The 17806-nt window shown below is 49.1% G+C and overlaps 1 protein-coding gene and 1 long non-coding RNA gene across 4 annotated transcripts; one reads left to right on the forward strand and one right to left on the reverse strand.

Moving 5' to 3' along the window:
* Positions 1 to 55: 55 nt before the first annotated feature.
* LOC148141849 (uncharacterized) lies at positions 56 to 3369 on the forward strand. Its single transcript, XR_015752316.1, has 2 exons — positions 56 to 1125; positions 1257 to 3369. It is a non-coding gene; the product is annotated as an uncharacterized LOC148141849 (long non-coding RNA).
* A 2560-nt stretch (positions 3370 to 5929) lies between these two features.
* LOC122563867 (pinopsin-like) lies at positions 5930 to 17066 on the reverse strand. 3 transcript variants are annotated; one of them, XM_087977166.1, is made up of 5 exons: positions 16078 to 17066; positions 13940 to 14122; positions 10714 to 10859; positions 8284 to 8523; positions 5930 to 6094 (listed from the first exon to the last, which is right to left on the reverse strand). In XM_087977166.1, the coding sequence occupies exons 1-5, from the start codon at positions 16130 to 16132 to the stop codon at positions 5948 to 5950; spliced, it is 771 nt and encodes a 256-aa protein (XP_087833292.1). In that variant the 5' UTR covers positions 16133 to 17066; the 3' UTR covers positions 5930 to 5947. The 3 variants fall into 3 exon arrangements, with proteins under 3 accessions (XP_087833292.1, XP_087833290.1, XP_087833291.1); XM_087977164.1 differs by lacking the exon at positions 16078 to 17066 and adding an exon at positions 15331 to 15937; XM_087977165.1 differs by lacking the exons at positions 5930 to 6094; positions 16078 to 17066 and adding exons at positions 6294 to 7371; positions 15331 to 15937.
* Positions 17067 to 17806: the final 740 nt, after the last annotated feature.

Raw genomic sequence — 17806 nt, forward strand, 5'->3', positions numbered from 1 at the left:
CACCAGTACTGTACCCCAGTGTTACACAGCGACAGACCTGTCCCCACCAGTACAGTACTGGTGGGGACAGGTCTGTCGCTGTATACCACTAGCGGACAGTACTGGTGGGGACAGGTCTGTCGCTGTATACCACTAGGGGACAGTACTGGTGGGGACAGGCCTGTCAGCGTATCACACTGGGGTACAGTACTGGTGGGGACAGGTCTGTCACTGTATAATACTGTGGGACAGTACTGGTGGGGATAGGTCTGTTGCTGTATAACACTGGGGTACAGTACTGGTGGGGACAGGTCTGTTACTGTATAACATTGGGGTACAGTTCTGGTGGGGACAGGCCTGTCGCTGTATAACACTGGGGTACAGTACTGGTGGGGACGGGTCTGTCGCTGTATACCACTGGGGTACAGTACTGGTGGGGACAGGTCTGTCGCTGTATAACACTGGGGTACAGTACTGGTGGGGACAGGTCTGTCGCAGTATAACACTGGGGTACAGTACTGGTGCGGACAGGCCTGTCAGCATATCACACTGGGGTACAGTACTGGTGGGGACAGGTCTGTCGCTGTATAACACTGGGGTACAGTACTGGTGGGGACAGGTCTGTCACTGTATAACACTGGGTTACAGTACTGATGTGGACAGGTCTGTCACTGTATCACATTGGGGTATGGTACTGGTGGGGACAGATCTGTCACTGTATAACACTGGGGGACAGTACTGGTGGGGACAGGTCTGTTACTGTATAACACTGGGGTACAGTACTGGTGGGGACAGGTCTGTCACTGTATAACACTGGGGTGCAGTACTGGTGGGGACAGGTCTGTCACTGTATAACACGGGTTCAGTACTGGTGGGGGACAGGTCTGTCACTGTATAACACTGGGGTACAGTAATGGTGGGGACAGGTCTGTCACTGTATAACACTGGGGTACAGTACTGGTGGGGACAGGTCTGTCGCTGTATCACACTGGGGTACAGTACTGGTGGGGACCGGTCTGTCACTGTATAACACTGGGGTTCAGTACTGGTGGGGACAGGTCTGTCACTGTATCACACTGGGGAACAGTACTGGTGGGGACAGGTCTGTCACTGTATCACACTGGGGAACAGTACTGGTGGGGACAGGTCTGTCACTGTATAACACTGGGGAACAGTACTGGTGGGGACAGGTCTGTCACTGTATAACACTGGGGTACAGTACTGGTGAGGACAGGTCTGTCGCTTATAACACTGGGGTACAGTACTGGTGAGGACAGGTCTGTCGCTTATAACACTGGGGTACAGTACTGGTGGGGACAGGTCTGTCACTGTATAACACTGGGGTACAGTACTGGTGGGGACAGGTCTGTCTCTGTATAACACTGGGGTACAGTACTGGTGAGGACAGGTCTGTCGCTTATAACACTGGGGTACAGTACTGGTGGGGACAGGTCTGTCAGCGTATCACACTGGGGCACTGTACTGGTGGGGACAGGTTTGTCAGCGTATCACACTGGGGGACTCTACTGGTGGGGACAGGACTGTCGCTGTGTAACATTGGGGTACAGTACTGGTGGGGACAGGTCTGTCAGCGTATCACACTGGGGGACTGTACTGGTGGGGACAGGTTTGTCAGCGTATCACACTGGGGGACTCTACTGGTGGGGACAGGACTGTCGCTGTGTAACATTGGGTTACAGTTCTGGTTGGGACAGGCCTGTCACTGTATAACACTGGGGGTCAGTACTGGTGGGGACAGGTCAGTCGCTGTATACCACTAGGGGACAGTACTGGTGGGGACCGGTCTGTCACTGTATAACACTGGGGTTCAGTACTGGTGGGGACAGGTCTGTCACTGTATCACACTGGGGAACAGTACTGGTGGGGACAGGTCTGTCACTGTATAACACTGGGGAACAATACTGGTTGGGTCAGGTCTGTCACTGTATAACACTGGGGGACAGTACTGGTGGGGGCAGGTCTGTCAGTGTATCACACTGGGGGACTGTACTGGTGGGGACAGGTCTGTCAGCGTATCACACTGGGGGACTGTACTGGTTGGGACAGGTCTGTCACTGTATAACACTGGGGGTAAGTACTGGTGGGGACAGGCCTGTCAGCGTATCACACTGGGGGACAGTACTGGTGGGGACAGGCCTCTCACTGTGTAACACTGGGGTACAGTACCGGTGGGGACAGGTCTGTCACTGTATAACACTGGGGTACAGTACTGGTGGGGACAGGTCTGTCACTGTATAACACTGGGGTTCAGTACTGGTGGGGACAGGTCTGTCACTGTATCACACTGGGGAACAGTACTGGTGGGGACAGGTCTGTCACTGTATAACACTGGGGAACAATACTGGTTGGGTCAGGTCTGTCACTGTATAACACTGGGGGACAGTACTAGTGGGGGCAGGTCTGTCAGTGTATCACACTGGGGGACTGTACTGGTGGGGACAGGTCTGTCAGCGTATCACACTGGGGGACTGTACTGGTTGGGACAGGTCTGTCACTGTATAACACTGGGGGTAAGTACTGGTGGGGACAGGCCTGTCAGCGTATCACACTGGGGGACAGTACTGGTGGGGACAGGCCTCTCACTGTGTAACACTGGGGTACAGTACCGGTGGGGACAGGTCTGTCACTGTATAACACTGGGGTACAGTACTGGTGGGGACAGGTCTGTCACTGTATAACACTGGGGGTAAGTACTGGTGGGGACAGATCTGTCACTGTATTACACCGGGGTACAGTCGTGGTGGGGACAGGCCTGTCACTGTATCACACTGGGGTACAGCACTGGTGGGGACAGATCTGTCACTGTATAACACTGGGGGACAGTTCTAGTGGGGACGGGTCTGTCGCTGTATAACACTGGGGGACAGTACTGGTGGGGACAGGTCTGTCAGCGTAATCACACTGGGGGACTGTACTGGTGGGTACAGGTCTGTCACTGTATCACACTGGGGTACAGTACCTGGTGGGGTCAGGCCTGTCGCTGTATAACAATGGGGGACAGTACCTGGTGGGGGACAGGCCTGTCAGTGTATCACACTGGGGGACTGTACTGGTGGGGCAGGTCTGTCAGCCTATCACACTGGGGGACTGTACTGGTGGGGACGGGTCTGTCACTGTATAACACTGGGGGACCGTACTGGTAGGGACAGGCCTGTCAGTGTATAATGCTGGATATATTGAGTATGATTGCGTTATGTGGATGAGGCTGTTGGTTCAATGCTGTGACATTTGTGCTGTTGACTCCATCAATGGTGATGTCATTTAAATGTGAATTGTTTCGTAAAATGCTTTCTTTATGATCAGAATAGGATGTGAACCATATGTATCATTGAATGAACTGACTAATAAATAAAGAACCTTCTAGAAGCATTTCTGTTCTCTGTGAGTGACTGCACTAACTCAGAACATCTGAGTTTGTTGTAATTTTACCTCAGACCTACAAGCATCTAAATTCCGAGCAGGAGGCGGCCATTCACCCCCTTGAGCATGCTGTACCCTTTGATCTGATGATGGTGGATCTGATTGAGAATGCTATTTCACTTGCCTCTCTCCCCCGTACTCGTGAATGCTATAAAATACACGCGTATGTAAAACATACAGGGCAATTGGTCTCTGCAACCATTTAAAAACGGTCTTTGTAGCGCCTGTTGTTTCTTCTCTTTTTCAACAAATAATCAAAAAGCAATATGCCAGCTGCTAAATGTTTATATGGAAGATGATGGTTTCATATTGTACATGGTGCATCATTGTGATAATACTCATGATTGCTTTTATTTAGGTTTAATACACTCATCATAGACCCACTCTTCTCTCCCTCAGAATGAACATGAAATTCAATCATGTTATGATCACTGCTACCTTTACCATGAAGTTGTCCCAAAATGCTTTTCAAGGCTACATTTGACAATCTGTCATGTTCAATCTAGATGTAGAGTAAAGCCACCTTGATTTTCCTCTCTGTTTTAACACGCTCCTGTTATTTCTTGCTTTGAGCCGCTCAGCATGAGGCAGTATTGGTGAATGGGGCCCAATGGCCTCAGCAATTTCATGGCTGTGATAAACATTAAGAACAACTGGTGAAAATTCTTTAGTATCACCCGAGTGATTCCGATCGATGGTGGGGAGGGGAGCATTAACTCCCAACATTATCCTCTCTCATGGTCAATTGTCATTTGGAAAACAGGCCAGTTTAATGAAATTGCAGTGGTCACGCTGGAGTTTAACCCTATTTGACAATTCCTGAGAGTAAGACCAGTATCCTGAGAGTAAGACCAGTATCCTTGGAGAGCAAGGGGGAATAATGCACAATGTCAAACCTCTCTCACCGTGGAACAAGGTTGTGTTTAATCATTGACATCACCTCTACCTTCCCAACTCATCCTCGTATTCCTCAACTCTTTTAGTCATTTTGGTGGGGGGGATGTGATAGTAATTAGTAATCCAGGAACCCAGTCTAATGTTCCAGGGACAGAGGATTGAATCCTATGATATTTGAAACCATAGGAGGCTAGCCAAGTGCAGACCATGTAACCTTTGTTGATTTAATTTATTGTTGTCACATGTATCAAGATGCAGTGAAAATTATTGTTTTCTGTGTTATGCAGACAAACCCTACTTTACACAGGTACATCAGGGTCATAGAACAGAATGCAGAATACGGTTGGTTCTGATATAACGCGATAGTTCCATTCCCATGTGATTCTGCATTATCAGAATATCACGTAATAACAGCACCATGTCGTAGAATAGTGGTTGGGGGTATGTGTGGGGATGTGGGTGAGGAGTTGGAATTGGAGTTGGGGGTGGGGGTGGAGAGGTGACCCTGAGCTGGAGGGATGTTGCAAGAGCTGACTGTCTCTCTGAATAGGTTTGTGGGGTAGGGGGAAGATTGTGGGGTGAGGGGTGAAAATGGGGTTGGGGTTGGAGGTGTGTTCGGTGTGGGTGAAGGGGGGTATGGGGTTGGTGGTGCATTGGGTTGGGGGGTGAAGGTGGGTATGGGGTTGGAGGTGGGTATGGGGTTGGAGGTGGGTATGGAGTTGGAGGTGGGGTTGGAGGTGGGTATGGAGTTGGAGGTTGGGTTGGTGGTGGGTATGGGGTTGGAGGTGGGGTTGGTGGTGGGTATGGGGTTGGTGGGTATGGGGCTGGAAGTGCGGTGGGTTGGGGGTGAAGGTTAGGTTGTGGGGTGAAGGTGGGGTTGGAGGTGGGTATGGAGGTGGGTACGAGGTTGGAGGTGCGGGTGGTGGGTTTGGGGTTGGTGGGTTTGGGGTTGGAGGTGGGGTTGGTGGGTAGGTATGGGGTTGGAGGTGGGTTTGGGGTTGGAGGTGGGGTTGGTGGTGGGTTTGGGGTAGGAGGTGGGGTTGGTGGTGGGTATGGGGTTGGAGGTGGGATTGGTGGTGGGTATGGAGTTGGAGGTGGGTTTGGTGCTGGATATGGGGTTGGAGGTGGGGCTGGTAGTGGGTATGGAGTTGGAGGTGGGGTTGGTGGTGGGTATGAGTTTGGAGGTGGGGTTGGTGGTGGAGGTGGGGTTGGGGGTGAAGGTTAGGTTGTGGGGTGAAGGTGGGGGTGGGGTTGGTGGTGGGTATGAGGTTGGAGGTGGGGATGGTAGTGGGTATGGTGTTGGAGGTGGGGTTGGGGGTGAAGGTTAGGTTGTGGGGTGAAGGTGGGGGTGGGGTTGGAGGTGGGGTTGGTAGTGGGTATGAGGTTGGAGGTGGACATGGGGTTGGAGGTGCAGTGGGTTGTGAGGTGAAGGTGGGGGTGAGCCGCAGTGTTGAGTGGAACCTGCCTGAGGGACAGCCCATGAGTGTGAGTGTTCCTGGGCTGTGAAGGTGAGCTGATGATCAGTCTCCTCTGAGGAAGAGACAGAGGCTGTGGCAGTGAAAGCTTAGGTCATGCCAATGTGCCAACTGATCCAGGTGCCAGAGCCCCAAGCCCCTCACCCTGAAGCACCTCAAGCTGGTGTGATTCTGTTACCACCCCCTCCTCCCTCAGGAAGGGTCGTAACTTCAGTCCGGCTCCTGCTGCTGGATGTGGACGAGGTGGCTTCATCCTCGGAGACCCTCCCACAGCACAGGGTGCTCAGCAAACACGTCCGGAACTGCACACAGAACAGAAACAAGGAGCATCATCGAGACAGAGACTAGGACAAGGACATCCCTGATGCTGCCTTGAATTGTCCTCATGAGGGGAAACAACAACAACTGATATTTATACCCAATCCCAACAAACTCACTGAGCACTTCACAAAATGTAGAAAATAAAGGAATGACACTGAGACACGGAAGGTGATATTAGGGGAATTTTTAAAAATGTTTTTAATCATTCCTGAGATGTGGGTGTCACTGGCTGGGCCCAGTATTTACGCCTGTCCCTAGTTGCCCCTTGAGAAGGTGGAGATGAGCTGCCTTCTTGAACCACTGTGCTGTAGGTTGACCCACAATGTCCTTAGGGAGGGAATTCCAGGATTTTGACCCAGTGACACTGAAGGAAGAGCAATATATTCCCAAGTCAGGATGATGAGTGGCTTCGAGGAGAACTTGCAGAGGGTGGTGTTCCCATGGACCTTCCGCCCTTGTCCATCCAGAGATCATGGGGGTGGATAGTGCTAACTCAGGGATCTGTGAGAGTCGTTGCAGTATATTATGTGGATAGCACTTGGTGAAAAGTAGAGGTTTAAGGATTGTCTTAAAGAAGGAAGTGAAGAGGAGAGAAATTTCAGAATTCAAGGTCTTTGCTGAAGGCACAGCCATAAATGATGGAGGGACAAAAATGTCACTCTAACAGAACACCTGAGTTACAGGATCTGCAGAGAGGGCTGTGAAGACGTGGCCACAGCAGGGTCTGACACAGGGATGAATAATTGGGCCCTCTGTGCTTGTGTTGTGGGGCGGGGGCTTATCACATTGCCCTGAATTGGAGTGAGGTTCACTGTCCTTGAGTCAGGATGGGAGCAGGAGCCTGGGCCCAGGATTTCTGTCTATGCCGCTGGTTACGGAGACAGGGTCATGGGGGAGGGGCCATGAAGCCATGAATGGATTTGAAAACAAAGAATTATCAAATCGAGGTGTTCCTAACTGGGGGCTTAGTGTTGGTCATTGTGCCCAGGGCGGATGGTCAATAGGACTTTGTGCAAGGTTGGGATGTTGGATGGCTTCATGGTGAGACAGAAGATGGGAGACCAGCAGGAGTATATTGAAATAGTCAAGTCTGGAGGAGAGGAAAGTATGAGTCAGAGACACCGACCACATTCCCCTGTTCCTGTCACACTCACAACTTTAAGGAAAGTTCTCCAGAATTACATTATCAAATTCCTGGTTGCTAATTCTCCATATTGTCCCACACACTCCAAAGATTTGTGGATAAATCTCCCAAACTCTGCAGCAAACAAAGACATGGAGAAAAAAGGCAGAATGTTTTCCTTTCTCTTTGAACCTGATTATCCACAATTTAAAAAGTAGATTGGGGTCTGTTTGATTGACAGACAGGAATTGTCCAATCACATAATGGAGAGGTGGGACTTGGTAATGATGGAATGACCAATGACAGGAGAGTGATGGAAGCCAGAGTCATGTGATAAAACCTCCAGGAACCCATTACAGTGGAGTTGGCAACTGTTAACGTACACAGCCTTGGTTCAGATATGTCATATGTAGACCAGGTTGTTAAAAAGGGTTTGGTCTTTACTGCCTCAGTCCTTTCAGTATAGGAGCAGGGAAGTTATGCCGAGATTGAACAACATTGGTGCGGCCTCTCCTGGAGTACTGTGTCCAGTTCTGGTCACCCAGTTATTGGAAGGATATTATTAAGGTGGAGAGGGTTCAGAAGAGATTTATCAGGAGGTTTGAATTATAAGGAGAGGGTGGATAGACTGGGACGTTTTTCACTGGAGTGTAGGAGGTTGAGAGACAACCTGACAGAAGTTTATAAAATAATGAGGGGTATAGGTAGAGTTAATGGTAGTTATCTTTTCCCTGGGATGGGGGAGTTCAAGACTAGTGGGCACGTTTTTAAGGTGAGAAGAAAAAGATTTAAAAAAGACATGAAGGTCAATTTTTTTTTACACACAGGGTTCCAATTCAAGGAAGGGGTGGATGTGGGTAAAGTTACAACATTTAAAAGATATTTGGATAGATAAGTGAACAGGAAAGGTTTAGAGGGATATGGGCCAGGAGCAGGCAGGTGGAATTAGTTTAATTTGGGATTATATTCGGCACGGACTGGTTGGAGTGAAGGGTCTGTTTCCGTGCTGTGTGACTTTATGACTCTGAGTGAAAGAGTTGCTCCTACCTGTTTATTCATGAAGACGTAGATGATGGGGTTGTAGACGGTGGCGGTCTTTGAGAAATAGGATGGCATGGAGGCCAAGGTGGGGTAAATCACAATGTCCTTATCCACAGCAACAACTAGGGCAAAGGTTGTATAAGGAAGCCAGCAGATCAAAAACGCCATCACCATGACGACCACCATACGGGTCACCTCTCGTTCTGCTCGCTGTGTCGTCTGACACTCCTTCTGTTGCTGAGCAACCTGCGGAAGGAAGCAGTGAACATTAGGAACAGGAGGAGGCCATTCAGCCCCTTGAGCCTGTTCCACCATTTAATACCATCATGGCTGATCTCATCTGCACCTCAACTCCACCTTCCTCCCATTACTCCTTAAAAATCTGTCTATCTCCTTCCTGAACTTACTCGATATCCCAGGATCCACCGTACTCAGGGAGTGAAGCACAGGTGGCCCTGAGAAAAGTAATTCCTTCTCAGTTTTAAATCTACGACTCCCTCTCCCCAAACCCCCATAATGCTAAACCTCTTTGTTGCCCCACTCTTTGCTGGTCCCAGTTTTCCTGCCTACCCTCACCTCTGCAGTAAGGTGCAATTGTTTTTGTCTGTATATCATCTTTAATTTCTTTGCTTAGCTATGGATGTGTTTTGTTTCATCTCTCTTACAATCTTGCTTCCTCTCTGGAATATATTTTAGTTGGGAGCAAGTGACATTCTCCTTAAACCTCTCCCATTGCCCATCACCTGCCCAGCTTTCCGGCCCAGATCTGACTTCATGTCAATTTAAGTAGCGTCGTTTAACTCTAGAACACTAGTGTGGGTCTCCAGTTTCTCTCCCTCCAACTGAAATTCTAGCACGTTGTGATCGCTCTTCCCTTGAGGATCCCTCACTCTGAGATCATTGATTAATCCCACCTCATTGCATCATTTCAAATCCAGAATAACCTGCTTCCTGATTCTTGGAGCAGAATGTTGTGGAACCAAACGCTAAAATATTCAGTGAAGTCTCCCTCAAGGTTTATTGGACTTATCTAGTCCTTATGCATGTGAAAATCACCTCCTGATATTTGTCATTCCTTTCAATTACTTCCACCCAGGATTTCTTCCCCTTGCCATTTCTAATTTCTATCCAGTCTGATTCCATGTCCCAATCCCCAGTGCTGATATCATTTCTCATCGCAGCGCTGATCTCCTCCTACACCCACAAAACAGCACTTCCTCCATCTCCCACCTGCCTATCCTTCTGAAACTGTTCATTGACACCTTCCAGAATCTTCTCAAAGACATGAAATTCATCAAGATGAGAGAAATAGGCACTGTCCCCATCAAACACGCCCAGGACAGGGACAGCACGGGGTTAGATACAGAGTAAAGCTCCCTCTACACTGTCCCCATCAAACACGCCCAGGACAGGGACAGCACGGGGCTAGATACAGAGTAAAGCTCCCTCTACACTGTCCCCATCAAACACGCCCAGGACAGGGACAGCACGGAGTTAGATACAGAGTAAAGCTCCCTCAACACTGTCCCCATCAAACACGCCCAGGACAGGGACAGCACGGGGTTAGATACAGAGTAAAGCTCCCTCTACACTGTCCCCATCAAACACGCCCAGGACAGGGACAGCACAGGGTTAGATACAGAGTAAAGCTACCTCTACACTGTCCCCATCAAACACTCCCAGGACAGGGACAGCACAGGGTTAGATACAGAGTAAAGCTCCCTCTACACTGTCCCCATCAAACACTCCCAGGACAAGGACAGCACAGGGTTAGATACAGAGTAAAGCTCCCTCTACATTGTCCCCATCGAATGTTGTACAGCAATGGGATAGGAGGAAGCAGCCAGTGGCGGACTGGAGTCACATATGACCAGGCCTGTGCTGCAGATCTGTGCGAGGAACCTGAACGAACTAGATGGGTCTAAGAGAGTGATGAGGTCATTAAGGGGCTGTGCCATCCCCACTGACTGAATACGCCTCCTTCCAGGGAATCCATCTGCTGCTGGTGTGGGACAGAGTGGCAGGAGGCGACTGGGGGAGGGGAGTGCACCCTTTGACACACAGAGAGTGAGGGAGGTTTGGAACTCTCTTCCACAAACAGCAGTTAATTTTAAATGTTAATTTTAAAGTGGAGGTGAATTTCTGTTGTGCAAAGATACCGAGGGATATGGATGAAAGGTGAGTGTATGGAGTTAGGTCCCAGGTCAGGCTCGAGGGGCTGAATGGCCTACTTCTGTTCCTGTATGACTATAAGTGGTAGTTCCATGGAGGGAGCGGGGTGAGAGCAATGACCTCCTCCCCCATTCCATGTTGAGATATGCCAGGACTAGGAGCTGAGCAAGTGACCAAGTGGGGGAGGGGGGTGTAGAGGGTGGACAAACAGAGCAGTAACAATGCCCAGCCTCCCCTCCCCTCCCTCCCTCACCCCATACTCACAGCTCGGAGAACCACCAACAGACTGACATAGGAGAACACAATCAAACTGAGGGGCATCATGAAGCAGGTGACAAGGAGTGCAACCACATAACTGTTGTTGTTACTCCCTCCCGTGTACCAGTTCGGGCCACAAGACGTTCGTAAACCTAATGCCCAGAAAAGAGACAGTTTTAATAATTGACCTGTCACAATACAGGCACAGAGTTCAGTCAGTATACAGTACAGGCACATACAGTCTGTACTCAATACAGGCACATACATAGTCAATGTGGGTAAATGGACACAGCACGGGCACACACAATCAATACACAGTACAGGCACAGAGTTCAGTGTACACAGTCTGAGTACATACTGCAATTACACAAAGTATACGCTAAAAGCACGCTGTGTGACCACAGCCTTCGACTGAAAATGTGGAAAATTGTCCATTCAGGAGCTGGGGTGTACAGGAGGTGCATGTTGAGGTTGTATAGGATGTTGGTGAGGCCTCTTAGAACCCCTACAGTGTGGACACAGGCCCTTTGACTCTCCAAAGAGCAACCCACCCAGACCCTACCCTATCTCTTTACATTTTACTCCTGACTAATGCACCCATCCTGCACATCCCTGAACACTATGAGTAACTTAGCACAGGCAGTTCTCCTAACCTGCACATCCCTGAACACTATGAGTAACTTAGCACAGGCAGTTCTCCTAACCTGCACATCCCTGAACACTATGGGTAACTTAGCACAGGCAGTTCTCCTAACCTGCACATCCCTGAACACTATGGGTAACTTAGCACAGGCAGTTCTCCTAACCTGCACATCATTGGATTGTAGGAATTGAACCTGGGTCCCTGGTGCTGTGAGGCAACAATGCTAACCACTGAGCCACTGTGCCGCCCTCTTCTGGAGTATTGTGTGTAGTTCTAGTCACCCTGTTATAGAAAGGATATTATTAAACTGGAGAGGGTTCAGAAAAGATTCATGAAGATGTTCCTGGGAATGGAGGGTTTGAATTATAAGGAGAGGCTGGTTAGGCTGGGACTTTTTTCACCAGAGCGTAGGAGAGTGAGGTGTGACCTTTATAGACGTTCATAAAATCATGAAGGGCACAGAGATAAGATGAAATAGCAAATAGCTTTTTCTCCCCAGGGTGAGGGGAGTCCAGAACAAGAGGGTATAGGTTTAAGGTGAGAGGAGAAAGATATAAAAGGGACCCAAGGGGTAACTTTTTAACACCGAGGGTGGCTTTTATGTGGAATGAGCTGCCAGAAGAAGTGATAGATGCAAATACAGTTACAACATTTAAAAGACATTTGGACAGGTACATGAACAGGAAAGGTTTAGAGGGATATGGGCCAAATGCAGGCAGGTGGGGCTAGATTGGTTTGGGAAACCGAGTCAGCATGGATGAGTTGGATGGAAGGGTCTGTCTCTGTGCTCTATCACTCTATGACTACATTGGAAGTACACAGTGTGAGTGTGCAATGCAGTTTGTCACAGATACAGACTCTTTGCAATGTCCTGAAGGAGGGCAGCTTCCTACGGGAAGGATATTATTAAATTGGAAAAGCTGCAGAAAATGTTTCTGAGGATGTTACCGGGACTGGAGGGCAGAGATTGGGAAATGAGCAGAATTCTGGCCCATCAAGAGTAACCATAATCATAGCAAACTCCAGGGACTAACAATTTAAAACTGGGGATGTCGATTATGTTATGATCTTGCGGAATAAATATTGGCGAGGACACCGGGGAGATCACGCGATCCTCTTCAGAATAATGCCTTGGAATCTTTCCCATCTCCGAGAGCGGGGAACACATGTCTCCTTTAAACTCCCTGTTCCAACAGGGCAACACTCCCTCGGTACTGCACTTGCTGGGGTTGCCAGGGCCATGAGCTTAAATCACCAATGGCGTCCTGAATCACAACTTCCGACTCAGAACTGGAGTGTAACCCACTGAGTGTAAATATAAAGGGGAGGGAGAAACACCAATCTCACCCTCAGAGAAATATTCTTCAGGAGCAAAGGCTCATCCCATGGGTCTCAGACGGGATTCTTGCAGAAATCCTGAGGGAATGGGAAGAACTGGAGAAGGGACAGAAATGATTCACTCGGGTGACACTGGAACGGAGGGGTTTTCTGTCTCTCAGGAGAAGTTAAAGAGACCAGGATCGTTTTCCTGGGACAGGGAAGATCAAGGTCTTTAAAATGATAACAGTTGCTGAGGAGATACTGGGTCACAAATATAAGCTAAAGACAAACAGGCAATCAGCAATTCAGGAAAAACTCCTTCAGCAAGGAGCGTTGACATTGTGAAACTCAGATGTGCAGGGAGAGGTTCGAGTTATGACACGATTGAGTCAACACATGAAACACACGAGGGAGAAAGGAACAGAATGGTTGGGTGAGAGGGAGAGAGGCTGGGACCAGGCCTGTGTGGAGCAGATGGTCTGTTTCTGTGTTGGAAGTTATTGATGATTCTCTATCCCATGCTCGAGCTGAGAGTCCATTCCAGACTGAGATGGTTCAATCATTGGAGAAAGGGAATATGAGGGGAGGGTGGGTAGGTGGAGCTGAGGTCAAAGGTCAACCGTGATCTTATTGGACAGTACAGCAAGGGGCTGAATGGCCTCCTGCTGCTCCTAGTCTCTTTTTGTAACATAAAGAACAAAGAGTAGTCCAGCACAGGAACAGGCCCTTCAGCCCATCAGTCCTGGCTCAATTCTTGATACCTTTTCCAAATTAAGCACCTTAAACCTCAATCTGGTCCATATTCCTCTATTCTCTGCCCGGTCACATATCTGTCAAGATAGCTTTTCAACGTTGCTGTTGTATCAGCTTCCAACACCTCTTATCACAGCACCTTCCAGGCGCTCACTACCCTCGGTGACCTCTCACATCTCCTCTCAACTCACCTCCTTCTATGACCCTAATAATTGACATTTCTACCCTGGGGAAAAATACTGTGACTGTCCACACCTGTTATTTTATAAACTTCTGTCAGGTCACTCCTCATCCTTCGTTCAAGTGAAAAACAAACCAACTTTGTCCAATCTTTCCTCTTGGCTAATCCCCTCCGAACCAGGCAACATCCTGATAAATTGTTTCTGTTCCCTCTCCAAAGGCTCCACATCCTCCTGGTAGTGAGGTGACCAGAACTGTCTCCAATAAATGTCACGTTTTGTCAGTTGTGTTTGAGGTGGCTGTATGTTCAGAATATTTGCGTGCACATTGTCTTACCCTCAGGTACATAACTACTCCAACCCAAGAGAGGGGGCATAGTCCACACCAAAGCCCAGATCCAAGTGAACAGACAGCCCCACACTGCATGCCTCTGTTGGAAGCGGAAATCGCCCATCGGTTTGCAAATGATGATGTAGCGTTCGAAAGCCAAGATAGCCAGCGACCACAGCCCCACAATACCTGTCAGAAACAACAAACAAGACAACTGAGCTGCTCCCCTTTCAACTCTGCCTCCCTTGCCTGTGCCACCCCAAGAGCCTGGCCAGAGGGAGTGCCCACTAGGAGCAGTCTAACCCCATAGCTGCTGCCAGTCTCACCCCACCCTGTGAGTGGGCAGTGAGCTCAGTTTGTGCAGCTGGGAGGAATTTGAGAAGCTGGGAGAACGGAATGGAGTAATCACAGGGAGCAGGGTGTGAGCATGTATAGGCCAGGTCACTGTGGGGGTCAGTGAGTTTGTCATGGATATTGGTGGCCAGCCTATCCCCAGAAATGGAAGCAGAGGTGTCGATGAAGGGAGGGGAGATATCAGAGATAAGGGTGAGAGCAGGGTGAACCAGAAACCAGATAAACTTTTCCAATTCCAGATGAGAGAGAGAGGCAGCACTGATGATGTCATTGATATACCAGAGAAAAAAATCTGGGTGGGAGCTGGAATCGGACTGGAACAAGGAATGTTCCACATACCTCTACAAAGAGATAAGCATAACTGGGACCCATGAGGGTACACGTAGCTATCCCTTTGACCTGAAGAAAATGAGGGAAGCCAGAAGTTGTTCAGGGTGAGGATGAACTCCGCCAGGTGAAGGAGGGTGGTGCTTGATAGGAGCAGTTTAGGCCTCATATCTGGAAAGAAGCATACAGCCCGAAGACCATCCTGGTGGGGAGGGGGGGGTGTATAAAGGAATTGCACATCCATGTTAAAGAGGATGCAGCTGGAGCCTGCAAACTGGAAATTCTGAAACTGATATAAAGTGTCATAGGAATTGTAGGTGTAAGTGGGAGAGGACAGGATGAGGAGAGAAAAGATCGAAATGAAATAGGAAAAGATTAGTTCTGTGGGGCAGGAGCAGGCAGAAACAATGTGTCTGTCTGGGCAGACCTGTCGGTGGGATTGGGAAGGAGGTACAAGCGGGCTGTTTGGGGTTGCATGAATGAAGGAGCAGTGTTCCTGACGCTCTTGGTACAGACCAGGGATCGTGCCAACTCCAGAAAACCAAGCTCCCCTCTCCGAGATGGAGGGTAGCAGAATCCAGAGCAAAGTAATTTTCAGGAGGTGGTCATGGGTTGGGGGATGGAGGGAAGGGAGGTGGGGGGGTGTTTGCAGGGAAGGTGGGGGAGAGAGCGGGAATATCAGGAGAATCCTGGGGAGAAATTGAGGGAAGACCCACCTGTTAGAGACACCATGAAACCCTCGAACTGACACATAGCTTGCCCCAGAGTGAAGTATCCATTGATGTTGTTGGAGAAACTGATGGTGCTGCCAAAGAAGGTGACCATCAGGTCTGCCATGGCCAGGTTGACCAGGATGTAGTTGAGGGGGGAGCGGAGCCTCTTGTACCTGACCGAGACCAGGATGACCATCCCATTCATGAAGGAGGCTAGGATGACCACAGTGCCCATCAGAATGGCCACCGTCACATAGGTGCCCCGCGGGGCAATATGTGGCCACTGAGGGCCATCGAATGGACCAATGGTCAGATTGGGCACCCCAACGGGGGACTCTGAGAAACCCATCCAGCTTTAGGAAAACGGGAGGCTGTTGATTCTCTGAGAGGCTGGACTGAGCCAAACCTCTCTGTCCATCAGCCTGCAGTGTATGGTCAACATGCTTTCCTAAAGCTGGTTTTAAAGCTGAAACAGCTTAGCTACATCATCGACACAATCTCCCTCCCCAGCAGATCATCATCTTTCTTAACCTCGATCTAAGTAACCAGCTGCTGCACGAGGATTTGTTTCCATTAATCAGGATTCACAGGGGCTGTTTCTAATTCCCCTTCGTTACCCAGAGTCCACTCCGATTCCTGACTATCCCTTCACTTTCTCTTCTGGAGGCAAAGGGGCAGGTGAGTCTGGGGAGTAGAAATGTCTCACACACACAGACACACGCACACACACGGACACAGATACAATCTCACCTTCACTCTCCAACAGCACATAGGAAGATGGTTGTGATTGTTGGAGATCAGTCATCTCAGCTCCAGGACATCTCTGCAGGAGTCCCTCAGGGCAGTGTCTTAGACCCAACCACCTTCAGCTGCTTCATCAATGACCCTCCCTCCATCATAAGGTCAGAAGTGGGGATGTTCACCGATGGTTACACAATGTTCAGCACCATTCACCACTCCTCAGATACTGAAGCAGCCCATGTTCAAAATCTGGACAATATCCAGGCTTGGGCTGACAACGGCAAGTAATATTCACGCCACACAAATGCCAGGCTATGACCATCACCAATAAGAGACACTCTAACCACCGCCCTTTACAGTCAATGGTGTTACCGTCACTGAATCCCCCACTATCAACATCCTGAGGGTTACTATTGACCAGAAACTCAACTGGACCCCCATGTTGGGGAGGTGATTGCCTAGCAGTATTATCGCTGGATAATAACCCAGAGACTGAAGTAATGTTCTGGGGACCCAGGTTTGAATCCCGCCACGGCAAATGGTGGAATTTGAAATCGGGATTAAGAGCCTAATGATGAACATGAATCCATTATCAATTGCTGGAAAATCCCAGCAATCTGGTTCACTAATGTCCTTTAGGGAAGGAAACTGCCCATCCCTACCTGGTCTGGTCGATGAATGACTCCAGACTCACAGCAATGTGGTTGACTATTAACTGCCCTCTCGATAATTAGGGATGGGCAATAAATACTGGCCTGGCCAGTGACACCCTCATCCAGTAAATGAAAAGGAAAAACAAACATAAACACATTGGCTACAGGGGCAGGTCAGAGACTAGGAATGCTGCAGTGAGTAACTCCCCTCCTGATTCCCCAAAGCCTGTCCACCATCTACAAGGCACAAGTCAGGAGTGTGATGGAATACTCCCCACTTGCCCTGGATGGGGGCAGCTACAACAACACTCAAGAAGCTTGACACCATCCAGGACAAAGCAGCCGCTTGACTGGCACCACATCCACAAACACCCACTCCCTCCCCCACCGACGCTCAGTAGCAGCAGTGTGTACCATCTACCAGATGCCCTGTGTTAATTCAACAAAGATCCTCAGACAGCACCTTCCAAACCCACAACCAGTTCCAGCTAGAAGGACAAGGGGCAGCAGGTACATGGGTACACCGCCCCCTGGGAGCTCCCCCCCCGAGCCACTCACCATCCTGACTTGGAAATGTATCACCGTTCCTTCACTGTCATTGGGCCAAAATCCTGGAATTTCCTCCCTAAGGGCATTGTGGGTCAACTCAGCACAGGGACTGCAGCGGTTCAAGAATTGGAGAAACTGGTATTGGACTGGAGTGTACAAAGTCAGAAGTCACACAACACCAGGTTATAATCTAACAGGTTTATTTGGAAGCACTAGCTTTCGGAGCACTGCTCCTTCATCAGGTAACTGTGGAACAGGATCATAGGACACAGAATTTATAGCACAAGACTAGTGTGATGCAACTGAAATGATATATTAAGTTTTTCATCTTTTGGAATGGGTTACAGGTTTTGGTTCATTGATGTGTAAATCCTTGAACTTTATAGTCACATTATCGAGATAAGTTAAGGTTTTATTTAAAAAAAACAATGCCATCTCAGCTCAGACAATGCATTAAAGGTTTGATGTTAGAGTCTGTCTGTATCGCAATCTTGAGTCAGACTGGTTCTATTTCCAAAGTAGGAATTTATAAAATA

The sequence above is a fragment of the Chiloscyllium plagiosum genome, unplaced genomic scaffold (assembly GCF_037043375.1).
Source record: "Chiloscyllium plagiosum isolate Xiang-an unplaced genomic scaffold, Cpla_swu_hap1 HiC_scaffold_31, whole genome shotgun sequence".
NCBI lineage: Eukaryota > Metazoa > Chordata > Chondrichthyes > Orectolobiformes > Hemiscylliidae > Chiloscyllium > Chiloscyllium plagiosum.